This window comes from Pristiophorus japonicus, chromosome 3, assembly GCF_044704955.1.
Source record: "Pristiophorus japonicus isolate sPriJap1 chromosome 3, sPriJap1.hap1, whole genome shotgun sequence".
NCBI lineage: Eukaryota > Metazoa > Chordata > Chondrichthyes > Pristiophoridae > Pristiophorus > Pristiophorus japonicus.
The window spans coordinates 263312964-263340183 of record NC_091979.1 but is presented as its reverse complement, the minus strand read 5'-3'; the positions used below and the strand labels follow the sequence as shown (position 1 = coordinate 263340183).

At 44.2% G+C, this 27220-nt stretch overlaps 2 protein-coding genes across 10 annotated transcripts in view; one reads left to right on the top strand and one right to left on the bottom strand.

Annotated features, from left to right (window-relative positions):
* casp7 (caspase 7, apoptosis-related cysteine peptidase) overlaps nt 1–27220 on the top strand; it is a 153293-nt gene that overhangs the window by 25445 nt on the left and 100628 nt on the right. The window lies entirely within an intron of this gene.
* Nucleotides 1–27220, bottom strand: part of nrap (nebulin-related anchoring protein) — a 220693-nt gene that overhangs the window by 189176 nt on the left and 4297 nt on the right. For all 9 annotated transcript variants that reach the window (XM_070876611.1, XM_070876610.1, XM_070876615.1 and 6 more), the window contains 6 exons: nt 22560–22664; nt 22307–22411; nt 20693–20797; nt 10614–10718; nt 7749–7856; nt 2814–2930 (listed from right to left, as the gene is read on the bottom strand). In XM_070876611.1, the coding sequence (XP_070732712.1) occupies nt 2814–2930; nt 7749–7856; nt 10614–10718; nt 20693–20797; nt 22307–22411; nt 22560–22664 (645 nt within the window). The remainder of the gene's footprint in view (nt 1–2813; nt 2931–7748; nt 7857–10613; nt 10719–20692; nt 20798–22306; nt 22412–22559; nt 22665–27220) is intronic.

Below are 27220 nucleotides of genomic sequence, written 5' to 3'. Positions count from 1 at the left end.
AAGTATCAAGTCAGATACATTAGAATGTTTCTCACATTTTATGAATAAAAATAAAGAGCTGTAATTTTCTTGACATTACAAATAAATGTACTTTTTGGAAGTACAATAAGGCTAATTTTTCAAAAATCATAGCCTTTGTGTAAATTTTATAAGGAATGTAAGTGTGCCCTTCAGTTTAATAATAACTGGGGAATAAGTTATGTTGCTGCATGAACATTTAAATTTTTTCCACAAATATGGCTTGAACTGTATTTTTTATTTATTATTCTACCTTCCTCCAAGTTTCTTACACACCATGGATTCTTTCCCAACTGATCAGTTGACCAGCCAAATTGGGCAACTGCCTCTGTCAATGCCACTATTGAGCTTGTCTCATCAGGTGAACAAGAGAGGTTAGGGTAATCCGTCTTCAATCTCTCTTTTCTCCTTATGAGGAAACATCTGCCATTCTAATGAAATAGCAAGAGACTTGTTACATTGGAGCATCTACCAAGATTTGTAAACCAATGGCATGTAAAAATTTGCCAACCTCAGGAGTTATAAGTCAAAATAATTTAGCCTTTCTGGCCCAGATACCATCATTGAGCCCTTGGGAAGATAAGAGTAAGGTGCTTAACTGTTTTCTCCTTTAAATATATTACATTCTTTAACTCCTGACAGAATCTCTGGACTGCCTCACCTCACCCACTATGTTTTCTAAGCTCCTCTTTTCTCCAGCCCTAAACATTCCTTTATCCCACACACCTATGTGGGCCCTTGTTTTTTGGCTGTTGGTCAATAAACTGCACCAGCTTCACCCAGAGCATATCAGGCACCTTCGCAAAGAGCAGCATAATCCCTCCACCCTCAACAACGGGCAGAACTTCGGACATTCGCACCCAACCACCATTCATCATTCTCACCTCCCATTTAAGCAGCAATTGCTCCATCCCCGCCACCACCCTGTGGCTGAGATTTGGTGGGTGATCATGATGGAGGTTCGGTGAATGTTTGGTGCGGAGGTGCGGCGGGAGATCGTGGCGGAGGTGCGGCAAGTGTTTGTGGCGGAGGAGTGGCAAGAGACTGTGGTGGAGGTGCGGCGAATGAGGGTACGGGGCCCAGAAGAGCCGAGGGCCCAGGGGCAGCACGGGCCAGCCCACACTGCGATATGTGTGCGCACTAGGTTCGTGCAGCAGAGCAGGTCTCCAATCGTCCTGGTTAACCCTTGCCACTGGATAAAGGCCTAGCTCTGTTAAGCCCGTTTGATGGCTGATGTGCAATGGTCACCACACGGTAAAAAAATCCACGCATAGGAATCTTCCACACTTTAAATTGGAGTTCAGGACTGGAACATCGGGTCCTTCATTGAAACATCTGTGAACACATGTGGAAGCAAGTCATCCTCATTCGAGGGACCGCCTGTGATGACTACCCTGAGCAGCATGTCGGGGAACTCTCTCCTCCGGTAAACTATCCCCAACACCACCCCCCATACTCACTGAGGAGCATCTTGGCCCCATTGCTATCATGATCACTGTCCTCACAAACCCCCAACCCACAACAGAGATGCACTTTGACCCCCTTCCCCTCCCCACTGACCAGTACGTTAACCCCTGTGCCCACTCCCCTCACTGGGATTACATTTCCTTTAAAATAGCAGACAAAAAGAATGTAAACATGTTAAGCGTTTGTGGGCTAATATTCACACGTTAATGTCATTTCATGCCCCAAGACATTATATAGCTTGTATAAAGCATTAATAGCTTAGGTATGCGAAGCGCATGTGCTAAAACGCGGAACTTGGAATCTGTCAAGAATCTTCTTGACAGATCCGCAAGCATTCCCAGGAAAAGGGCCTCCGCGGACAGAGAGTTGGGATATATGCCCAACTTCTACCCAGCAAATGCCTGTGAAATTCTTACTCCTGGTAAGGCCCGCTTTTACCAGTATAAGACTTTTAAAAGACAGAAAAATAAATTTTTTTCATTAGTTTTATACATTTAAAAACTTGTGAAATAAGGTAGATCCTTTAAAATGTGTAAATTTATTCTTCAAAAGAATTAAAATTTTGTTTTAAATATTTAATTAAATGCCATCTGAAGTGTACGTGTATTTTGGGGGGGGAATTCCCATTCATACTTATGGTGGTTCCGTACATATTGAATTCCGATAAGTATGAATGGGGATCCCCCTTCTTTCATTGGTTAGCCCACGTGATCCCAGGTGCGCTTGCGAATCGCAGCCTCCATCCAGTGGTCCACCCCCGTTCTGGCGCCGACTCCCGCCCGCATCAATATGGCATCTCGGCGGGCAGGAGTCCATTGCACCACTCAGCCGTCCGCTGACATCAGCGGGCAGTTCCCGGCAGTTCTCCCCTCCCGCCCGTTGCAGCCCAAATCGAAAGTGGCACTGGGCGCAACTCGAGGAGGAATATCGGCGGCAGTCGGCAGCAGTAAGGCCATCAATTTCGGGCCCAAAGACTAAAATTACAGAGATAAAAGCATTATATGCCACTAATTCTGGCACACATTTCTATTGTTAACACCAGAGGGAGTTGGCTAGATTTTTATGTATTCATATTCAATGGGTAAAAAATCCAATAATATATATCCACCTAATAAAAACATCATGCTCTTTAATGCAAACACCAGTTAATTTTGGAAACGGTTTTATTTTTAATTCATTCACAGTAAATCACGAAAACTGTAAAATGTTCCTTCTTTAAGGAAGGACAACGAATTTTGTTGAAAATTAAGAGCTACAAACACTTTGTTCTAAGTTATTGCCAAAAGTTGTAAGAATTCGGTTGGCACAATTAATTACAATTCCCTTACCTCACTGACAAGCTTGTTAACTTCCTGGGCACGCTTCATCGCTAAGTTCTCTTCAGCTGTCAGTGTGTGGTATTGGGCTGTTCCCTTCATCTTTGTAAGATCTTTCTTATATTTTATCTGTAATGAAACAATTTAGCTTTTAAGCCATGCCTTAATCATATACGTTGAATACTGGAAACCTTGATGTCAGCTGGGTGCTTAAAGCCCAGAAGTTAACATAGATTCCCAATTGCGAAGTTCTAAGACTTCTTTGCCTCTTAAGCGATGACAGGAATTTAAGTAGCTAGCAATAACTGTGATCTAGTATGTACATAAATGCCAATTGCTAGCTATGAAACTAAATGACAATGTGAATGAACAAGTAAACCTTACTCAATAGGCTAATAAAGCCTTGGGATAAATATTGTAAATCTAGGTAAAACATCAAAATAGAATGTAAATTCCTACATCAAACTATGTCTAATTCTAAACCTGGTCAAAAGTGAGATAAACAGATGATTGGTTAACAATGTGGTAGGATGTAACATATATGCCATATTTTAGAATCCTACTCTGTTATGTCCTGTGTAATATATATATTTCCTTTTATTCTGACAAACTGTTAGAAAATAAGAATATAAGAATTAGGAGCAGGAGTAGGCCATACGGCCCCTTGAGCCTGCCCCTCCATTCAATAAGATCATGGCTAATCTGATCATGGACTCAGTTCCACTTCCCTGCCAGCTCCCCATAACCCTTCAATTGAACAAATCTATTATTTTTTAAATCATGGGCAGGAATGTTTTTTTCCGATTTATATCTACTGCAGTGACATTCTAGATTAATTTATCAAACATGATTACATCTTTCATGATCCTTAAAATGTAAATGACCAAGTAACTAATAAATCTTGTCATGGTTTAATTAAAGCATAGACCAGTCTTCAATCAAACCTCAATCTTATAAGAATTCCAAAATCACAATTGCAGTCTATGATAGACTTCATTCGTTAATGAATAGGTATGTATTGACATGGTTCTATTATTCAATAAATGTCTATCAACCTCTCATCAGCCTTTTAAACTGCTATATTCTTTCTTGCATTTCTTGTATACTTTTATTTTCATTCATTTTGTTTCTTCTGCAAGATACCAAGCACTCCCTCTCAAGCTATTTTCTACACCACTTTTTATTGATTAAAAAGTGAAGGTGAGGGGTAAAAGGTTCATCGTGCGGAACCCCACCAAGTTTGATAAGAATGAAGAGAGAAAACAAGGTTAATCAGGAAGACGTGATTAGGTGATGACAACCGTGAGTTTTAAAAGTTTGAAGATTTTACGAGAAAGATGGGAGTAGGAAGTTCCACAGTTTTGAATTCCGGGAAAGAATGAGTCAGATTAGGAGACTGTGCAATGTTCAACACAGTGGGGTAGTAGACAAGAAGAAGAGCATGTCAGCTGGCATAAGGATGCTTAGAAAAAGCAAGAGAGGAAAGTTCAGAGGGGCACTGACCATATTAGCTGTAGAATAAAGGAGGGCAAAGAGGATATATATTTTATCAATGGTTATAGGAAAGATTTTGTTTCAGGCTTCACAGTGAAAAAAGAGGATGCAATATCAGAGGTATAGGGAAGGCTAGGAAAGGGAAGATTCTTAATGGCTCTCATTTAAACAAAAAAATCATAATGGATATAATGAATGTGAATTGAAGCCAAACAAATGTCCAGGCCCAAGTAGTTTTCATAGAATCATTGAAGCATGGAATGAGGCCATTTCAGCCCATCGTGTCCATGCCGGCCAACAAGAAGCTATCCAGCCTAATCCCACTTTCCAGCTCTAGATCCGTAACCCTGCAGGTTACAACACTTTAGGTGCACATCCAAATATTTTTTTAAATGTGGTGAGGGTTTCTGCCTCTACCACCCTTTCAGGCAGTGAGTTCCAGGCCCCCACCATCTTCTGCGTGAAGACATTTCCCCTCAACTCCCCACTAAACATTCTACCAATTACTTTAAATTAATGCCCCCTGGTTGTTGACCCTTCTGCTAAGGGAAATAGGCCTTTTCTATCCACTATAGCTAGGCCTCTCATAATTTTGTATACCTCAATGAGGTCTCCCCTCAGCCTCCTCTGTTCCAAGGAAAACAAATCCAGCCTATCCAATCTGTCCTCATAGCTAAGATTTTCCACTCCCAGCACCATTCTCGTAAATCTCCTCTGTACCCTCTCCAGTGCAATCACGTCCTTCCTGTAATGCGGTGACCAGAATTGCATGCAGTACTCCAGCTGTGGCCCAACCAGTGTTTTATACTGTTCAAGCATAACCCCCCTGGTCTTGTATTCTACACCTCGGCTAATAAAGGCAAGCATTCTTAATGCCTTCTTAACCACTTTATCTACCTGGCCTGCTACTTTCAGGGATTTGTGGATATGCACTCCAAGGTCCCTTTGTTCCTCTACACTTCTCAGTGTCCTACCATTTAATGTGTATTCCCTTTCCTTGTTAGCCCTTCCAAAATGCATTACCTCACACTTCTCTGGATTAAATTCAATTTCACACTGTTCTGCCCACCTGACCAGTTGATTGATATTTTCCTGCAGTCCACAGCTTTCTTCTTCATTCTCAACCACACAGACAATTTTAGTATCATCTGCAAACTTATTAATCATACCACTTATATTCAAGTCTAGATCATTGATATATATCACAAAAAGCAAGAGACCTAGTACTGAGTCCTGTGGAACCCCACTGGAAACATCCTTCCAGTCACAAAAACACCCATCAACCATTACCCTTTTCTTACTGCCTCTGAGACAATTTTGGATACAACTTGCCACTTTGCCCTGGATCCCATGGGCTTTTACTTTCATGACCAGTTTTCACCCAAGTATAAAAATTTAGGCAAGGAAATTAGGGATAATTAGGTATTATCTTCCAAAGCTCATGCATTTGGAGGTAATATCAGATAATTTGAAGGTAGCAAATATTACATCATTATTCAAAAAACAGGGCCGGGGCAAACCAATAATATAGACCAGTGAGTTTAACACAGTAGGCAAAATTGTTAGAGCCTATCATCAAGAACAGAGCAAGTGAGGAGTTGGAAGTGTAAACTGATTAGGGAGATGGTTTTGTGAAAGGGAGGTCATATCCAACTAACCTAGTAGCGTTTTTTGACAGAGTCACTGAAGTGGTGTATAGGGGCACTTCAATAGGCATTTGTTAAAGTTCATCATAAGAGATTGGAGCATATGTAATTTAAGCAATTTCATGGAAACTGGTTGGAGACAGAAGGCAGAGTAATGGGATAAAAGGAGCATTCTCATACGGGAAGGCCATGACGAGCAGTATCCCCTGTGATACGACCCCAGCTTTCCACAATATAGGGGTAATATTCCAAATCTCAGCTCCTGTCGTGAAGCTTCACAAGGCAGGAGCACAAGTTGAAGAATGGGCCCTCTAGTGGCCTATCTATGACTCACACAAGACTTCATCCCACAAGCAGAGACTCATACATTACTGCTTATATATAAAAGTTACCTGGATTGGGAATAGAAGGGATGTATATTCAAGTTTGGAGACAACACTTAATTTGGGATTTTCTTGTAAAGCATTACAGGCTGTCACTGCAGTATAGTACTGAGGGAGCACTGCCCTGTCAGAGGTGCCGCCTTTCGGATGAGACATTAAACCGAGGCACCTTCTGTTCTCTCAAGTGGATATAAAAAATCCCATGGCACTATTTCAAAGAAGAGCAGGGGAGTTATCCCCAGTGTCCTGGCCAATATTTATCCCTCAATCAACATAACAAAGAAACAGATTACCTAGTCATTATCATATTGCTGTTTGTGGGAGCTTGCTTGTGTGCAATTTGGCTCCCGCGTTTACAGCATTACAACAGTGACTACACTCCAAAAGTACTTCATTGTCTGTAAAGTGCTTTGAGACGTCCGGTGGTCGTGAAAGGCGCTACATAAATCCAAGTCTTTCTTTCTTTCCTTCATTAAAAAAGTTGTTGAGGAGCAAAGAAGTATTTGGCATGAAAAAGGAAACTGAATTTTTGAAAGCAGCTTTAGCAATGGAGGAAACCTGGGAGTCCCACTTGACGTCAGAAGAGAGAGCGCGACCAAAACTGGAGACAATGACGGACCAAGGGTGGAGCCATGGGTCCTGAAATTGCCAGTCCCCAGGTTGTGCCAGGTCTCCACTGTTTATCCTGGGGGTTCCACAGGTCTCCCACCAGTCCAGGAGAACCCTCATGGAATTTCAGGGCCATGGTTTCTATTTAAGGAGGGATATACTTGCATTGAAGGCTGTTCAGAGAAGGTTCACTCGGTTGATTCCGGAGATGAGAGGGTTGATTTATGAGGATAGGTTGAGTAGATTGGGCCTCTACTCATTGGAGTTCAGAGGAATGAGAGGTGATCTTATCAAAATGTATAAGATAATGAGGGGGCTAGATAAGGTGGATGCAGAGGGGATATTTCCACTCATAGGGGAAACTAAAACTAGGGGACATAGAATAAGGGGCCGCCCATTTAATGAGGAGAAATTTCTTCTCTCAGAGGGTTGTAAATCTATGGAATTCTGTGCCCCAGAGGGCTGTGGAGGCTGGGTCATTGAATATAGTTAAGGTGGAGATAGACAAATTTTTGAGCGATAAGGGAGTAAAGGGTTATGGGGAGCGGGGTAGGGACGTGGAGCTGATTCCATGATCAGATCAGCCATGATCTTATTAAATGGCGGAGCAGGCTCGAGGGGCCAAATGACCTACACCTGCTCCTATTTCTTATGTTCTTATATAATCATGGACACAAATTCATCTCCCGTCACTCTGTGCAGCTGCCTATCAATGCTCCAATTTCTGAGCGGGCCATCTCATTCTGGAATATTTTCATTTTCGCCGACGACAGAATCTCAATGAAACAATTGTTTTTTTTTCCTCTAATACTTACATCACTAGCAAGCTCATTAGCTCTCTTAGCATTGTAGTATGCTGGTGTGATCATAGCAGGGAAACTGCCTTTCCCTCTAGTTTCCTCATAATCGGCAGCATACTCAGGCTACAGAAGTAGGAGAAAATTATAGCAATCAAAAATAAAATACATCTATATTGAAGGTTATATTTAAGGGTCATATTATCTGGCACTTCACTGATACACTCCTCAAAATATATCCTTCAACCCAATAATAAATAAGCAATAAAATCTTTCGCAACATCACAATTGTCTAACTCGCACCTAGGCATTCATTATGGAAACCTGGCCTAGCTCAATGAAGGCCCATGGCTGATTCTTATAATAGTCAATAGTTGTAATGGCTAGTTCCCATTTAAGCGCTCAGCAATCCTACTGAATGTAAAGGGATTATTTACTGACTTCCCACTCGTAGTGGGAAGGCTTGCCTGCCGAGAGTACATATCAGAGATTACAGGACATAGCGCACATGATTTTTCTGACCATTCCAAATAATGGTTTGGAGATTATGCACTGCTTGTATTAGAACCTCCAATACGTAGTCTTGATGGGCGAGACACCCCACTGGAAACCAAAGATGGAGGAATACGCCTTACACCTGCACCTCTCTAAAATAGATTCAGGTAGCTCTGCATCAAAGAACTTGCTAGAAATATCAGTGTCAACATAAAGTGAAGAGTTCTGAGACTCTGGGCACAGGATATTATAAAGTCTTGGGTAGAAATTCATCAGTATCCTGTTTCGGGCGCGAAGGCAGTGATATGAACAAAATGCATGACCGAGCCGGGAGGCCCGGGGCAGGCCTGAAATTGGGCCTCGGGCCACATAATTATTAATAATTGGGCAGCTCGCCCAACTGAAGAAATGAATATCAGCCGTTTGCCTCACTGACAGTGGCCCAAAGGCAAGGGTAAGTCCTGGTGGGGGGGTGGAGCGACATTGGGGTTGGGCCGATACTGTGGAGTCGGGGAAGCTCTCCTGTTTCTCCTGGCAATGATTTTTTAAATTTAATTTTTAAAAAATGTAAATTTTGGTAGCGATCTCTGCTTCGGCCTGCATCGACCACTTATGAATCCCGAGAGGAGCAAGCCCCACTCCTACTCCACTCTGCAGTATTCCCATCATCATAGGCAGTCCCTCGTATCGAGGATGACTTGCTTCCACGCCAAAAAGGATGAGTTCATAGGTGTTTCAATGAAGGACCTAATATTCCAGGTCCTGAACTACATCCTGAAGGGTGGAAGATGCCTGTGCGTGGATTTTTTTTAACGTGTGGTGGCCGTTGCACATCAGCCACCACACGGGCTAGACAGAGCTAGGTCTTGGTCCAGTGGCAAGGGTTATCCAAGACGACTGGAGACCTGCTCTGCTGCACGGGCCTAATGCACACACATATCGCAGTGTGGGCTGGCCCGTGCTGCCCCTGGGCCCTCAGTATCCAATTTGGCAGAGGCTACCTAAAATAGGTGATGGGCCCATCATTTACATATGTAAACCGTCTAAGTCCTGCTTTAGGCGGCTGCCAGGAACAGCTGAAAAATGGCCTGAACCAATATTGGGTTGGACGTATTTCAAGTGATTTTTACGACAGGATGTTGTTGGTCCTCAAAATTGGGCCTGTTTTACACCCACTAAACAGGGTCACCAAGGTCCTTGGTTTTTAAAACAAAATATTTATGCGTTGAAGACTATGGAGGCGAAATTGCCCCTTTTTATAGCCCTCGGGGGGGGGGCACTAATGGGGCACTAGGGGTTTTTTGCCAGGGGGAGTGGGGCACTACTGCTTCCCGGGAAATTGGCCAGGAAGTTTCAGAGATGCTACCTCGGCAGTGCCGTGCCACGCAGTTAGCCCCCCGGGTTGCCGCGCGCCGGCGATTACGTCATTGGCGTGCACAGCGACACCTCAGTACCCTGCGCAGACCCCTTAATGCCCCGCAGGGAAATTGCCCTATTGGCCGCAAGAATGGCGCGAGTGGATGTCAATGTCAGCTTCGCGGGTCACGAAGCTGCTGGCACCCGCTCTAAGGGCGCTGATTAAAGGGGAGGGCGCTAGCGCCCCTGACTGCCATCTTTGTTTGTCGGTCGACTCTCACGTTGGCTCAACAATGGCGGCCCTAGCGTGATCTGGGGCGCCAGTGTGCAGTTGGGCACTCCGTCTTGGGTGCCGGGCTGCTGACCCGGTCTCATGCTGCCCTGGTGAACCAGTGGCAGCCACCAAAGAGCCTGCAGAGTGCACAGTGGCCCTCCCTTTAATCGATTGGGGAGGGGGTGTTGTAGCGCATCAGCGCTATGCGGAACATCCGCGTGGCACGTGACGCAGCAGCGCCTCGGGACCCGCCCCCTAAGGAAATGGAGCACCGGAGATAGCGCTCCGCATCCTTTGAGGGGCGGTAGGCCCAATTCAGTGTATGGAGCTGAACTTCCACGCCGTGTGCTAAAAGTCCCGCCCCCAGAAGGTTACGGCCCCCAATTGGGGGGAGGGGGAATTTCGCCCCCTATATATTACTGTGTGCCCTTTAAAATGTTATTGTTAGCTGGATAGGACTGGCTATAGACAGCCCACTTGTATTTGATGACTGTTGTACAGAATTGACACTGTTACAATGGTGAACTGAAATTAATTTCAGCTCTCACTGAGTAGGGGTCTAAGGCAGAATTGCAAGAAAAACATTAATATTTAATATCAATTTAAAATATTACTACTGTCGATTAATGCTTCATTTATATCTTATTAACTAGTTGATTAGGAATTACATTTTTGTTAAAATAACAGGTAAATCATTCAGGTGATCAAGGAAAGAGAGATGTTCCAGCAGCCATATTGCCTTTTGCTGTGTAACCAACCTGACTGTACTTTACTGAATTCTCTCTTGTCATGGCAACTTCAGCACCTGCCGCCTGGCTCCATTTTCCTTTAATGTTCTTCTCATATTCTTCATGGTATTTAAGCTGGCATACAAAATTAAAAAGAATATGAGCAAAAATATTTTTTTATTAACTTTTTAATTCAAAATAGTTGAACTTTGAAAACAGAGAAACAAAGCATTTGTTTAAATTTTTAATTGATAATTATGCCATATTTGATGGGCCGCGTTTTTTCGGCAAAGTCCATGACAAACTCATTTCAATTCAAGGGCCTGGAAATTGGATCGCAATTTGGGTGCAATCCTAGTGTAGTGCATGCTGCACGTGCCTGAAGAAGCCACGCAAAATTGGTCTTCTGGCCTCAGTTTTTTATTATGGCATGAGTTACGTTATCAGTCGCAACCCCAGAGACAGCGCGCTACTTATGGAAGGCAGCGAGATTGATTGTTTATTATGCTGGCCCAGGACAGCAGATGAATCCATGGGGGGGAAACAATCAGAAGGGGAGCGAGCATGGGCCAGCAATAGCTTTCTCCTGCTAGCAGTCTGCGGTCAGTCGCAATCCAATTTGGCAAAAGGTCTGAAACAGATGTTAGGGCATAATACCTGCTTTAGATGGACACCCTGGACAACTTGCGATCAGGAGATCGAAGAACTAATAGATCGCAAGCGCAAAGCATTTCTGAGCCTCAAGCAACAATCCAATTCGGGAGCTGCGAAACAACATTACAGACGGCCCAAGGCTCAGGTCCAACAAAAAATCCGGGACCGAAAGAACAGGTGGTGGATGGAAAAAGCACAGGAGATACAACAACTGGCTGACAGCCACAATATGTGAGGATTCTTCACTGCAGTCAAGGCCACCTATGGTCCAAACGCCCAAGGCCCCACCCTACTCCTGGCTTAGAACAGGGAAACACTCATCAAGGACACCGAGGCTGTCAGGGCCCGATGGAAGGAGCACTTTGAAGATCTCCTCAATCGAGACTCTGCCTTTGACTCGAGTGTTCTCGACTCCATCCCGCAGCATGCGACCCGCCACCAACTCAGTGAAACTCCAACGTTGCATGAGGTAGACAAAGCCATAAAACAGCTCAAGAACAACAAGGCTACGGGAGTGGATGGAATTCCTGCTGAGGCGCTAAAGTATGGCGGAGAGGCGCTGTTGGCGCAGATACATGACCTCATCTCTCTCATCTGGAGGGAGGAGAGCATGCCGGGAGATCTCAGAGAGGCAGCGATCGTGACCATTTTTTAAAAAGGGGCCAAGTCCGACTGCGGCAACTACAGGGGAATCTCCCTGCTATCAGCCAATGGGAAAGTTGTCGCTAGAGTTCTCCTCAATCGACTTCTCCCTGTGGCCGAGGAGCTCCTCCCGGAATCACAATGATGATTTTGTCCCCTACGGGGCACAACAGACATGATCTTTGCAGCGCGACAGCTGCAGGAAAAATGCAGGGAGCAACGGCAGCCCTTATACATGGCCTTTTTCGATCTCACAAAGGCCTTTGACACTGTCAACTGTGAGGGTCTATGGAGCGTCCTCCTCCGTTTTGGATGCCCCCAAAAGTTTGTCAACATCTTTCGCCTGCTTCACGATGACATGCAGTAAGAGATAAATATTGGCCAGGACACTGGATATAACTCCCCTGCTCTTCATAGGCGGTCCCTCGAACGAGGATGACTTGCTTCCACACCAAAAGGGATGAGTCATAGATGTTTCAATGAAGGAACCGATATTCCAGTCCTGCACATTGTGTTAGCACCATCAATAACATAATGCACTGATTGGCCAATTTTACCACTTAATGTCCGCAGAGGACTATATTGCTTCATGGTAATGAAACTGTAATGTGTTTCTTTACAATAAATATTTATTTGTGTATGAATGTACCATTTCTAGAAACAATTGGAAACACATAATTATTTCAAATATTAATAACAAAGCTGAATAAACCTTATACACAACATTAACACACCCCTACCCAATTTTGGAGCATGGAGGTCAACATAAATCTTACAGCAGAATAAGCATAATAATCCACCAGATATTAATAAACACAAACTTTAAACAATTTGAAAGAAATGTCTATTTTAATTGTGTAAAACCCCACCTTGGAAACACATAACAATTTATCTTATATGCCTCAGTATTATATTAACTACTGACTAATTGTACAGGTTTTCCATTAGAAATGGAACATTTTACATGTTATTAGGTCAAAGTGCATTGTGGAAACACTCAGACTAGTGCATCCCACACCTGAGGGAGCACTGCACTGTCGGATATGCAGTCTTTTGGATGAGACGTTAAACCAAGGCCCGGTCTGCTCTTTCAGGTGGACGTAAAAGATCCCAGGGTACTATTTCATAGAAGAGCAGGGGAGTTATCCCCAGTGTCCTGGCCAATATTTATCCTTCAATCAATATCACTAGATTATCCAGTCATTTATCACATTGCTGTTTGTGGGAGCTTGCTGTGTGCAAAATGGCTGCCATGTTTCCTACACTACAACAGTGACTACACTCCAAAAGTACTTCATTGGCTGTAAAGCTCTTTGGGGCATCCTGAGATCATGAAAGGTGCTATAAAATGCAAGTCCTTTCTTTTCCTTTCACTTAGGGCTCCTTTTTGCTGAGAAACTTGAACACCATTGCATTAGACTTTCTCCATAGACACTCCATGAAGAGAAGACAATGCCACCTTTTTCGGAAGACAATATACCACAGTGCTGGAGCTGTGTTTCTCTACCGTCCTGGACCCCATGTACAAGGTTATGATTAGAAGTAAAATGAAATATATATATTTTTTAATTTATTAAAGCACAGTTTAATATTTTAGATTTTTCTACAGTGCATTTTATGCTTTACAGGAATCCCATGTATTTCCAATGTTTCTGGCAGTGACATTTTCCAAAGTGAAAATCTAAATATAACTGCACATATGAGCAGTATTATTGAACATTCGAAACTGAATACAAGATTGCAAATTCATTTGAAAACTGGTCTAACAATAGCCAGAGAAAAATCTGAATTCCATACTGGGTTAATTGCTCACTTCAAAGTAAAGGTTTTTGTAACTTTCTTATGCCTTCAGTTCTTGTGAATTAGGGCCCCCCGCATTCATGAAAGCAGAAAAATAACACATTTTCATCATTGTGGCATCTTGTCTTCACATGGGTAAGTCATGCTGTCCCTGGGTCACCACATTCACAATCTTAAAAAGCTAACTTTGAAGATTTATGTGCACCTCAATATGTCATCTGAGCTGATTTTTTAAATTATGCTTTTCTATAAAAGGGAATTACTAATAATCACCCATTATGTTAGACTGAGAGAAAAAATGACAAGAGATCTGCAGTTCAAATTATGACTCTAGTATAGTACTGATTTTAAACGTACATATAGTAGTAATTCAGAATGGTATAATGATACAATATATAATTTATAGTACCTAACTAACAATCATAAGAACATAAGAAATAGGAGCAGGAGTAGGCCATTTGGCCCCTCGAGCCTGCTCCGCCATTTAATAAGAATATGGATGATGTGATCATGGACTCAGCTCCACTTACCTCCCCTTTACTCCCTTATCGCTCAAAAATCTGTCTATCTCCACCTTAAATATATTCAATAACCCAGCCTCCACAGCTCTGTGGGCCAGAGAATTCCAAAGATTTACAACCCTCTGAGAGAAGAAATTTCTCCTCATCCTCATCATGGTCTGGACAGACTCAGATTGACATAAACCATAACAGATAGCATTATTATGGCCAACTGCCAAAACCAGGGAGGATTGCAGAAAACAATGTTGGGAAACAGCTACTAAAAATTCCTAGAATTGTAACGCACATTCCCAGGGAGTGAGTTCAGCACTGCCACTGTTGCTGCAGGTTACTGATTTAGGGAAGTGCCCAAAGCTCTGGTTATTAATGTTGGTTAACATTCTTGTCTGGAAAGAACTAATGGGACAGTTGATTCTTTGTTGATATTAAAAAATATTTATTTAAAAGATTCTTTGCATTGTATGCAATTATATTGCAGCGATGTTGAAGCTGAAGAGCTAAGAAAGGTGTCAATTTTGGTCTGATTACACCTCTGTGAAGCAGCTTGGGATGTCTTGCTACATTAAAGGGCTTTCAAAATGCAAGGTGTTGTAGTTGTTGTCCATATTACGTGCTACAATTCAATGCATGGTCCGATCAGCAACTTCATTCTGTGGTTGTACTGCATAACATATAGCATTATAGAGAAACTGCAGTACAACTGGCCCAAAACAACAACTGATTGCATTTATATATTGCCTTTAATGTAGAAAAACAACCCCGCTTCACAGAGGCTTAGTCAGTAGCAAATGGAGACCGGGCCAAACGAGGAGATATTAAGAGGGTTTACCAAAAGCTTGATTGAAGAGGTGGGTTTTAAGGAAGTTCTTAAAGGAGGAGAGGGAGGTGGTGAGGCAGAGGGGCTTAGACAGAGAATTCCATATCATGGGGCTTAGGTGGCTGCAGACACGGCCGCCAATGGTGAGGTGATGGGGAGAGGGGTGTTGCACAAGAGGCAAGACTTAGAGGAACAGAGAGTTCAGGGATGGGGTTGTCAGGCTAGATGAGGCCAAAGAGGCAGGGAGGGGCAAGACCATGAAGAGATTAAAACCTGAGGATGAGAATTTAAAATTAAATTTTTGAGGGACAAGGAGCCAAAGTAGGTCAACAAGAGCTGGAGTGATAGCTTAGTGTTTTTTTTTTAGCAGGATAGAATACGGGCAAAAGATGTTATTAGTTACTGTGACAGTTGCCATTATTATGGGCAAGAGTTGAAATGGGATGACATTTTTTTAAATTGGGGTAAATTTCTTCTAAGCGAATAGACAGCTCTTCAGGGACTTCTTAGGAAGCCTTTATACCTAGTCTTTCAAGTAGTATATTACTTTGATTTGAATGGATCATCACTCATTAGTTCCAAGACTACAAGAGGGAAACACACAAGAGCGTCACCTTAAACTGGTAAGGGCGATGGTGCCTCTGGGGAGTGCAGCCAGAGCCACAGCACCACAGGTGGCTCAGCTGCACGGGGGGGGGGGGGGGGGGGGGGGGGGGGGGGGGGAGGTAGGAAGAAGAATGGAAGAGCAATAGTGGTAGGGGATATAATAGTCAGGGGAGCAGACAGGCGTTTCTGTGGCCACAGTCGTGACTCCAGGATGGTATGTTGCCTCCCTGGTGCCAGGATGAAGGATGTCTCTGAACAGCTGCAAGACATTCTGCAGGGAGAGGGGGAACAGCCAGAGGTCGTGGTCCATATTAGGACCAATGACATAGGTAGAAAGAGGGATGTGGTCCTGCAGGCAGAGTTTAGGGAGCTATGAGAGAGATTAAAAAGCAGGACCTCAAAGGTAGTAACCTCCGGATTAATGCCTGTGCCACGTGTTGGTGAGTACAGAAATAGGAGGATAGAGAAGATGAATGCGTGACTGAAGAGATGGTGCAGGCGGGAGGGCTTTAGATTCTTGAGGTATTGGGACCATTTCTGGGGGAGGTGGGACCTGTACAAGCCGAACGGGTTGCACCTCAACAGAGCCGGGACCAGTATCCTCGTGGGAGGGTTTGCTAGTGCTGTTGGGGAGGGTTTAAACTGGCTTGGCAGAGGGATGGGAACCGGAGAATAGAGTCAGTGGGGAGAGAAGCAAAGCTGGAATTGGGCAGCAGAGAAGTAGAAAGTGAATTTGGAAGACAGAGGAAACAAGGGCTGGAAAATAGACAACAGAGGAGTTTGGCAATACTAAATGGTATATTCTTCAATGCAAGGAGTATAGGAAATAAGGCAGATGAGCTGAGAGCACAGATTGACACTTGGGATCACGATATTATAGCTATTACTGAGACATGGTTGAAAGACGGGCCGGTATGGCAGCTCAACATTCCTGGTTACTGGGTTTTTAGACGGGATAGAGAGTGGGGTAAAAAAGGAGGGGGTTTGCAATATTGATTAAAGAAACAATTGCAGCTGTGAGAAGGGATGATATGTTAGAGAGGTCATCAAATGAGGCCATATGGGTTGACTTAAAGAAAAAAGGGACAATCACACGACTGAGTGCGTACTATAGACCCCCAAGCAGTCAGAGGGAGATAGTGGGCAAATTGCTGCGAAATGCACAAGCTATAGAAATGGGGGATTTCAGCTACCCTAATATTAACTGGGGAAAAAGTAAGGTGAATGGTGCAGAGGGTGCAGAATTTCTCAAATGCATTCAGAAGAACTTCTTTAGCCAGTATGTAACAAGCCCAACAAAGGAGAGGGCGGTTCTGGACTTGGTTTTGGAAATGAAGAGGGGCAGGTGGAAGGAGTTTCAGTGGGGGAGCATTTTGGTGCAAGTGATCAGAATTCAGTAAGATTTAGGGTAGTTATGGAAAAGGTCAAAGGAGAACCAGGAATAAAAGTTCTCAATTGGGGTAAAGCCAATTTTACTGAGCTGAGATGGGATTTGGCCAAAGTGGACTGGAAACGGCTATTTGATGGTAAATCAGTGTCAGAGCAGTGGGAGGCATTCAAGGAGGAGATCCTGAGGGTACTGAGCAAGTATGTTCTCTAAAAAAAAAGGGTGCGGCTAACAAATCTAGAGCCCCCTGGATGTCAAGGGACATACAGGGTAAGATAAAGAAAAAAGGGAAGCTTATGACAGATACCGAGAACTCTACACTGCAGAAACTCTAGGAGTATAAGAAGTGCAGAGGTGCAATTAAGAAAGATAACAGGAAAGCAAAGAGCAAACATGAAAGACTGTTGGCAAGTAAAATCAGGGAAAACCCAAAGATGTTTTATAAATACATTAAGAGCAAGAAGATAACTAGAGAAAGAGTGGGGCCTATTAGAGACTATAAAATAAATCTGTATGTGGAGGCAGAAGACGTGGGTAGGATTATTAATGAATACTTTGCATCCATTTTTACAAAAGAGAGCAGACTTTGCAATGAGGGAGGAGTGTGAAATATTAGATGAGATAAACATAGTGAGAGAGGAAGTATCAAGCGACTTAGCAGCTTTGAAAGTGGATAAATCCCCAGGCTGTTAAGAGAAGCTAAAGAGGAAATAACAGGCATTCTGGCCATCATGTTCCAATCCTCTCTGGCTACAGGTGTGGTGCCAGAGGACTGGAGGACTGCTAATGTTGTACCTTTGTTTAAAAAGAGAGAAAGGGATAGACAGAGTAATTACAGGCCAGTCAGCCTAACCTCGGTGGTGGGAAAATTATTGGAAAAAAATCCTGAGGGACAGGATAAATCTTAATTTGGAAAAACATGGATTAATCAAGGGCAGTCAGCATGAATTTGTCAAGGGAAGGTCATGTCTGACTAACTTGATTAAATTTTTCGAGGAGGTAACAAGGGGAGTCGATGAGGGCAGTGCGTATGGTGTAATGTATATGGATTTTAGCAAAGCTTTTGATAAGTTCCCACATGACAGACTGGTCACGAAAGTAATAGCCCATGGGATCCAGGGAAAATGGCAAGTTGGATCCAAAATTGGGTCAGAGGCAGGAAGCAAGGGGTAATGGTTATTGGGTGTTTTTGTGACTGGAAGGCTGCATCCAGTGGGATTCTGCAGGGCTCAGTGCTGGGTCCCTTGCTTTTTTGTGGTATATATCAATGACTTGGACTTAAATGAAGAAGAAAGCTGTGGACTGCAGGAAGATAGCAATGTACTGGTCAGGTGGGCAGAACAGTGGCAAAATGGAATTCGATAAGTGCGAGGTAATGCGTTTCGGGAGGTCAAACAAGGCAAGGGAATACACATTAAATGGAATGACACTGAAAAGTATAGAGGAACAAAGGGACCTTGGAGTGCAGGTCCACAGATCCCTGAAGGTAGCAGGCCAGGTAGATAAGGTGGTTAAGAAGGCATATGGAATACTTGCCTTTATTAGTCGAGGCAAGAGCGAGGAGGTTATGCTTGAACTGTATAAAACACTGGTTAGGCTGCAGCTGGAGTACTGTGTGCAGTTCTGGTCACCACATTGCAGGAAAATGTGATTGCACTGGAAAGGGTGCAGAGGAGATTTACAAGAATGTTGCCTGGACTGGAGAATTTTGGCTGTGAGGAAAGATTGGAAATGTTGGGTCTGTTTTCTTTGAACAGAGGAGGCTAAGGGGAGACCTGATTGAGGTGTATAAAATTATGAGGGGCCTGGATAGAGTGGATAGGAAGGACCTGTTTCCCTTGGCAGAGGGGTCAACAACCAGGGAATATAGATTTAAAGTAATTGGGGAGAGGTTTAGAGAAGATATGAGGGGAAATTTCTTCACCCAAAGGGTGGTGGAGGTCTGGAACTCACTGTCTGAAAGGGTGGTAGAGGCAGGAACCCTCACCACATTTAAAAGATACTTGGATGTGCACTTAAAGTTCTGTAACCTACAGGGCTACAGACCAAGAGCTGGAAAGTAGGATTAGGCTGGATAGCTCTTGGTCGACCGGCGCAGACATGATGGGCCAAAATGGCCTCCTTCCGTGCTGTAAATTTCTATGATTCTATGATTCTATAAACAAAGTCTATAGATTTGCTGTTTCTGTAATAAAGACAAAATACAGCTATTAACATTGCGCCACACAGTACCATTCGCTAGCACTGTTCAAACACTGCACGAATCTGTGCAAGAATGAATATTTTCTGGCACATTAAACACATTGCTCATAGCAAACTGAGAGCATTAGAGGTGGAACCAAAATTTTGGATGCCAGTAGCAAGTAAAGGACTGCTAACTGCCCATGCAGCACTGTCAGGATACGGGGCAGGATAGGGTAAAGTTCATCATAGGCAGTCCCTCGAACGAGGATGACTTGCTTCCACAAGAGTTCACAGATGTTTCAATGAAGGACCCGATGTTCCAGTCCTGAACTCCAATTGAGGGGGTGGAAGATGCCTGTGCGTGGATTTTTTTAACGTGTGGTGACTGTTGCACATCAGCCACCACACGGGCTCGACAGAGCTAGGCCTTTATCCCTAACTGGTTGAACCAGGACGACTGGAGACCTGCTCTGCTGCACGGACCTAGTGCGCACACATATCGCAGTAGGGGAAGGCCGGTGCTGCCCCTGAGCCCTCGGCTCTTCTGGGCCCCGTACCCTCATTCGCTGCACCTCCGCCCACGATGTTCCAGGGCCCGGCGATCCAGCTCTATCCATAGCCCCGACCTGCGGTGGTGCCCCCAGCCGGGCCCTGGAACGTCGTGGGCCGTCCCGACCTGTGTGAGAACACCACCGCAGGTCGGGGCCACAAACAGAACTGGAGCGACGGGCCCTGGAACAAGCTAGTTTAAACCCTCCTTAACAACTTAACTTTTTCACTCAATAGCAACAGCAACATGAAATGATTGGATCGATGAAAGTGCACAGAGGATCACTGATATTACGCATTGTGGCCACAGGCCAACTGACATAATGCCAAGGCTTAAACTCAAGGGCTTCCACTCCATTAACGTGGATCTGGTCAATAATGAGGAGCACTGTATCATACACTGCAATGGCTGCTCCCGGGCAGTAATCACAAATGTTTTCATTTATACAAATCATCTCTGCCTGCCACCATTGAAAACAATGGTGTACTGAAAGGAAGATACCCCGGACACCAAGGCTATCCTCTTCAGCCCTGCTTAATATACCCTTGTGGTAGCTGTTTAGATAACTGTTAGTCATCCTCCTTCCTTACATGGTTCACAATGACATGCTTCGGGTAAGTACGAGACATTCGATGATGGCTTATATGAAACAGACTTTATTAAATACAGCATAGATGATCAATCTAACTATACACAGAGAGTAGCTTTCAGGCTTCTGTAACTTTCCAGCTCTCCAAATAACTGTCAAAAACAATGCTCCTCTGTACACCTTAGTTTGCCTACAAGTAATGCAAACGTAGGCTTGGGAGGAAAGGGGGAAATGGGAACGGCCAGGGACAAAATATACATTTTTTCATTAAGGCCTCCCCTTCAGTGTCCATTCCCAACAGAATAACTCTATTCTCTTAAAATGGTCTTCCCAGAAACAACATTATGAAAAGTACTTACATCACTGGCCAATATTCCACCTGCTTTGGCATTTAGTAACTGTGGAGTGTCCAGCACAGACGCGTACTGAGAAATGTGCTCTCCACGTCCATGTTTATACTCCACCTTCAGGAATTCAGAAATACAAAAGGTTTTCATTGTGTCGGACTTTGACAATTAAAAATACTTTCATTAAGTGAGAAGGTCCTAAGCTCTTTAGTATTGGCCTGGATTTATCTCAGATGAACGTAGTAACCTTCTGATCATCATCTGATAGCTAATTCTTTGGCAACCCTGTGTTCTCTTCAAGTTAGCCTGTTTGACAAGAACTCATCCTAGGCTTCTGACTTGAAGGTCAGTGAAGGAGAATGCATGATGTTTTCTAATGTGGTTCGCCAAGTTTAACTTTAAACATGTGGTAAGATTGTCAGTCCTACACAAGATCAGCACTGGAGTGGCACCAAAATATCTGTTAACATGTAAGCCATACGTCCAGGAGCGTAACAGCTGCTGTAGTTGTGCCTCAACTTTCTCTCTCAATTTAAAACATCTGCATGAAATGCCGGTAACAAAGCACCACTTTTCCGACCAATAGAACTCTGCACACGCTGGCTAGGACTCTGTTACTTGCAGAGTGAAGGGATAGACTTCTAGGCCGATAATGTCTGAAAGCATATCAGTTCCTGGAACATATATATAATACTATAGAAAATCTCTGATGTACCCATTTCCATACCAGTACTATTTATTATTGTGCTCTCAGCAATCATCATGATTAAAGTCATGCATTTATCTCTGATATAGTTGCTACCAACAGGACTAGCCAATCACCGAGTTTGCCTCTTGTTGTTTGTAGGCCCCAGCTATTCAGCTAGCTTCTTTCCCATTAATCTGATGAGCCTTTATCTTCTTTTCAAATCTCAGATGCAGAACTGTCTCAATACAGCTTCTGAAAAGCAGTGTTATAACAATGTACGTTTTCACTCTGGGATCATACTTAATATATAAGATGCTGTGACGGCAGCAACAAGCTACTATTTGCTCTTGAAGATCAGATCTCGCTAACATTCAGAAAAGTATGATGTGACCAGAACCCCATAACTGCCTTTAAACTCTTACCCAATTATCAATTAATCCAAATAAAATCAATACCTTGATACATATTTACACATCCCCAACAATACTTTGAAAGAGTTAATCAACATAATATAAATGATCTATTTTTGTTGAGTGAGGCACCTTTTTAAGATTCTTCCCCCTTCCATTCCTCTGTTTTGAGTTGCCTATACTATGCACCATTCTAGTTGAAATGGCAGGCCATCTAGTTCCATGCCTCTCCTAATGTCACTTTGAATCGGCTCCTTGGAGATGTAGGAGATCAGCCTGCGGATAACAACTCCCAATTTTCCCTCTGTCACTGTGTGGACATGCCTGGCATCTGCTGAGTGTCTCCCATGGTGACACTGGTCAGATCAGTAACTTATTTTGGATCACTGGCACAAATGTCTGTCCGATCACTCAATCACACAGCACACATTAGAGCCCTACATAAGATTGTTGTCAACCATTTATTCTTTAAACAGTCAAAAGTATTCACCATTGAAAGTCAAGCTAAATGTATCTCCTTTCACTTACATCACTGACAGCTTTTTGTGCCTGGGCAACTCGTACAAGCTCTGGACTTGTAACACAAGTAGAGTACCAACTTTCGTCTTCTTCATAAGCAGCCTGGTACACATTCTGTAATGTTAAAAAATTGAGAAACCACTTGAACGAGACAAAAAAGTGTTATCTATTAACTTTAACCACTGATGTAACCAATGCCTAATCTTAAAACATGTCAAATAACTCTATATAAAGTAAACAAGAGCAACTGGCCACGTGCTACCTTGCTGACAAGTTCCATATTTTGATGTGCTTGAAGAATAGAGGGCATATCTGGTGGTAGGTGATATGATTCCTTTGTTTCATCCCATGCTTTGGTATATTGCACCTGCAAACCAGAGCATTTTTTTTCAATGATGACGCTTCTTTATATTTGTTTGTATTTAAAAAGAGAATCACAGAGAGACAGAAGAGGGGAAACTTTCCTGGACGCATCGAACATCGGAAAGCTACAGGAGCATACATCCAATTTTCATGTCTGGACACAGACCCAGGGAAATCTCCCCGAAGTTGTTTTATCAATTTTTTTTATAACTATTTAATTAAAAATGCTAAATAAGAACAGATTTTCTTGTTTTTATTTCAAAGCAATTGTTACATGTAAAACATATACAGGTAGATCTTGACATTATGCGATAGTTTAAAACAGTGGTCACAAGTGGACAGCCCATTTTACACCCCTCCCGATTTTTGTTTCCACTGACCCCACAGGCCCTGAAAATCTACCGGGATGTGCCTGCCCATTCTTCAGCCACTGACTCTGCCAAAGCTTGTTGAGTCATTGGGAGGGCTCTCAACTTAAATGCCTTCAGCACGCCCCACCCACCTACAGAAGAGGCTTGGATGCTCAAGTGGACCCCACATCCATCCATTGGTCACACCAGAAACAACAACAACTTGTATTTATATAGCGCCTTCACAGGAGTATTATGAGAAGAAAAAATTTGGCACCGAGTCGCATCAGTAGAAATTAGCGCAGATGACCAAAAGCTTGGTCAAAGAGGTATGGTTTAAGGAGTGTCTTGAAGGAGGAAAGAGAGATAGAGAAGCATAAAGGTTTAGACAGGGAATTCCAGAGCTTAAGGCCTAGGCAACAGAAGGCATGGACACCAATGGTTGAACGATAATAATCAGGGATGCTCAAGAGGGCCGAATTAGAGGAGCGCAGACATCTAAGGAGGCCTATAAAAAGGCCGCGAGTTCAGCAGTCGGGAGTTCGTGGTCGAGGAGGCGGGAGTCCGGGATAGGAGGCCTATAAAAAGGTCGCGAGTTCAGCAGTCGGGAGTTCGTGGTCAAGGAAACGAGAGTCCGGGGTCGGAGGCCTATAAAAAGGTCGCGAGTTCAGCAGTCGGGAGTTCGTGGTCAAGGAGACGAGAGTCCGGGGTCGGAGGCCTATAAAAAGGTCGCGAGTTCAGCAGTCGGGAGTTCGTGGTCGAGGAGGCGGGAGTCCGGGGTCGGAGGCCTATAAAAAGGCCGCGAGTTCAGCAGTCGGGAGTTCGTGGTCGAGGAGACGAGAGTCCGGGATAGGAGGCCTATAAAAAGGTCGCGAGTTCAGCAGTCAGGAGTTCGTGGTCGAGGAGACGAGAGTCCGGGGTCGGAGGCCTATAAAAAGGCCGCGAGTTCAGCAGTCGGGAGTTCGTGGTCGAGGAGACGAGAGTCCGGGGTCGGAGGCCTATAAAAAGGTCGCGAGTTCAGCAGTCGGGAGTTCGTGGTCGAGGAGGCGAGAGTCCGGGGTCGGAGGCCTATAAAAAAGTCGCGAGTTCAGCAGTCGGGAGTTCGTGGTCGAGGAGGCGAGAGTCCGGGGTCGGAGGCCTATAAAAAGGCCGCGAGTTCAGCAGTCAGGAGTTCGTGGTCGAGGAGGCGGGAGTCCGGGGTCGGAGGCCTATAAAAAGGTCGCGAGTTCAGCAGTCGGGAGTTCGTGGTCAAGGAGACGAGAGTCCGGGGTCGGAGGCCTATAAAAAGGCCGCGAGTTCAGCAGTCGGGAGTTCGTGGTCGAGGAGGCGAGAGTCCGGGGTCGGAGGCCTATAAAAAGGCCGCGAGTTCAGCAGTCGGGAGTTCGTGGTCGAGGAGGCGGGAGTCCGGGGTCGGAGGCCTATAAAAAGGCCGCGAGTTCAGCAGTCAGGAGTTCGTGGTCGAGGAGACGTGCTTGTGCAGCAGGGAGAAGGCAAAAAAGAAGTAGAAAGAAAGCGAAAGGTGACGTCACATCCAAGGGGGTAAGTGATTGGGAAGAAGTTTTTCGTTTGCTTTTCTTTATCAGTAAGTAACCTTTAGCATTGTTGTTGCCAAAATAAGTTAATCTAAGGGTTAATTCATGGCAGGAGAGCTTGGACACGTGTCATGCTCCTTCTGTACTATGTGGGAAGTCAGGGACGCTTCCGGTGTCCCTGATGATTACGTGTGCGGGAAGTGCATCTGCCTCCAGCTCCTGACGGACTGCACTGCGGCACTGGAGCTGCGGGTGGATTCACTCTGGAGCATGCACGATGCTGAGAATGACGTGAATAGCACATTTAGCGAGTTGGTCTCACCACAGGTAAAGGGTACACAGCCAGATAGTAAATGGGTGACCAACAGGAAGAGCAGTGCAAGGAAGGTAGTGCAGGGCTCCCCTGCGGTCATCCCCCTGCAAAACAGATACACTGCTTTGGGTACTGTTGAGGGGGATGACTCATCAGGGGAGGGCAGCAGCAGCCAAGTTCATGGCACCGTGGGTGGCTCTGCTGCACAAGAGGGCAGGAAAAAGAGTGGGAGATCTATAGTGATAGGGGATTCGATTGGAAGGGGAATAGATAGGCGTTTCTGCGGCCAAAACCGAGACTCCAGGATGGTATGTTGCCTCCCTGGTGCAAGGGTCAAGGATGTCTCGGAGCGGGTGCAGTACATTCTGAAAAGGGAGGGTGAACAGCCAGTTGTCGTGGTGCACATAAGTACCAACGATATAGGTAAAAAACGGGATGAGGTCCTACGACACGAATTTAGGGAGCTAGGAGCTAAATTAAAAAGTAGGACCTCAAAAGTAGTAATCTCAGGATTGCTACCAGTGCCACGTGCTAGTCAGAGTAGGAATCGCAGGATAGCCCAGATGACTACGTGGCTTGAGGAGTGGTCCAAAAGGGAGGGATTTAAATTCCTGGGACATTGGAACCGGTTCTGGGGGAGGTGGGACCAGTACAAACCGAACAGTCTGCACCTGGGCAGGACTGGAACCAATGTCCTAGGGGAGTGTTTGCTAGTTCTGTTGGGGAGGAGTTAAACTAACATGGCAGGGGCATGGAAATCTATGCAGGGAGACAGAGGGAAATAAAATGGAGGTAGAAGCAAAAGATAGAAAGGAGAATAGTAAAAGTGAAGGGCAGAGAAACCCAAGGCAAAAAACAAAAAGGGCCACAGTACACCAAAATTCTAAAGGGGCAAAGTGTGTTAAAAAGACAAGCCTGAAGGCTCTGTGCCTCAATGCGAGGAGTATTTGGAATAAGGTTGACGAATTAACTGCGCAGACAGCTGTTAACGAATATGATGTAATCGGCATAACGGAGACATGGCTCCAGGGTGACCAAGGCTGGGAACTCAACATCCAGGGGTATTTAACATTTAGGAAGGATAGGCAGAGAGGAAAAGGAGACAGGGTGGCGTTGCTGGTTAAAGAGGAAATTAATGCAATAGTAAGGAGGGACATTAGCCTGGATGATGTGGAATCAGTATGGGTGGAGCTGCGGAATACCAAAGGGCAGAAAACGCTAGTGGGAATTGTGTACAGACCACCAAACAGTAGTAGTGAGGTTGGGGACAGCATCAAACAAAAAATAAGGGATATGTGCAATAAAGGTACAGCAGTTATCATGGGCGACTTTAATCTACATATTGATTGGGATAACCAAACTGGTAGCAATGCAGTGGAGGAGGATTTCCTGGAGTATATCAGGGATGGTTTTCCAGACCAATATGTCGAGGAACCAACTAGAGAGCTGGCCATCCTAGACTGGGTGGTGTGTAATGAGAAGAGACTAATTAGCAATCTTGTTGTGCGAGGCCCCTTGGGGAAGAGTGACCATAATATGGTAGAATTCTTTATTAAGATGGAGAGTGACACAGGTAATTCGGAAACTAGGGTCCTGAACTTAAGGAAAGGTAACTTCGACGGTATGAGGCGTGAATTGGCTAGTATAGACTGGAAAATGATACTTAAAGGGTTGACGGTGGATAAGCAATGGCAAACATTTAAAGATCACATGGGTGAACTTCAGCAATTGTACATCCCTGTCTAGAGTAAAAATAAAACGGGGAAGGTAGCTCAACCGTGACTAACAAGGGAAATTAAGGATAGTGTTAAAACCAAGGAAAAGGCATATAAATTGGCTAGAAAAAGTAACAAACCTGAGGACTGGGAGAAATTTAGAATTCAACAGAGGAAGACTAAGGGTTTAATTAAGACGGGGAAAATAGAGTATGAGAGGAAGCTGCAGGGAACATAAAAACTGACTGCAAAAGCTTCTATAAATATGTGAAGACAAATGTAGGTCCCTTGCAGTCGGATTCAGGTGAATTTATAATGGGGAACAAAGAAATGGCAGACCAATTGAACAAATACTGCGGTTCTGTTTTCACGAAGGAAGACACAAATAACTTTCCGAATGTACTAGGGGACAGTGGGTCTAGTGAGAAGGAGGAACTGAATGATATCCTTATTAGGCGGGAAATTGTGTTAGGGAAATTGAAGGCTGATAAATCCCCGGGGCCTGATAGTCTGCATCCCAGAGTACTTAAGGAAGTGGCCATAGAAATAGTGGACGCATTGGTGATCATTTTCCAACAGTCTATCGACTCTGGATCAGTTCCTATGTACTGGAGGGTAGCTAATGTAACACCACTTTTTAAAAAAGGAGG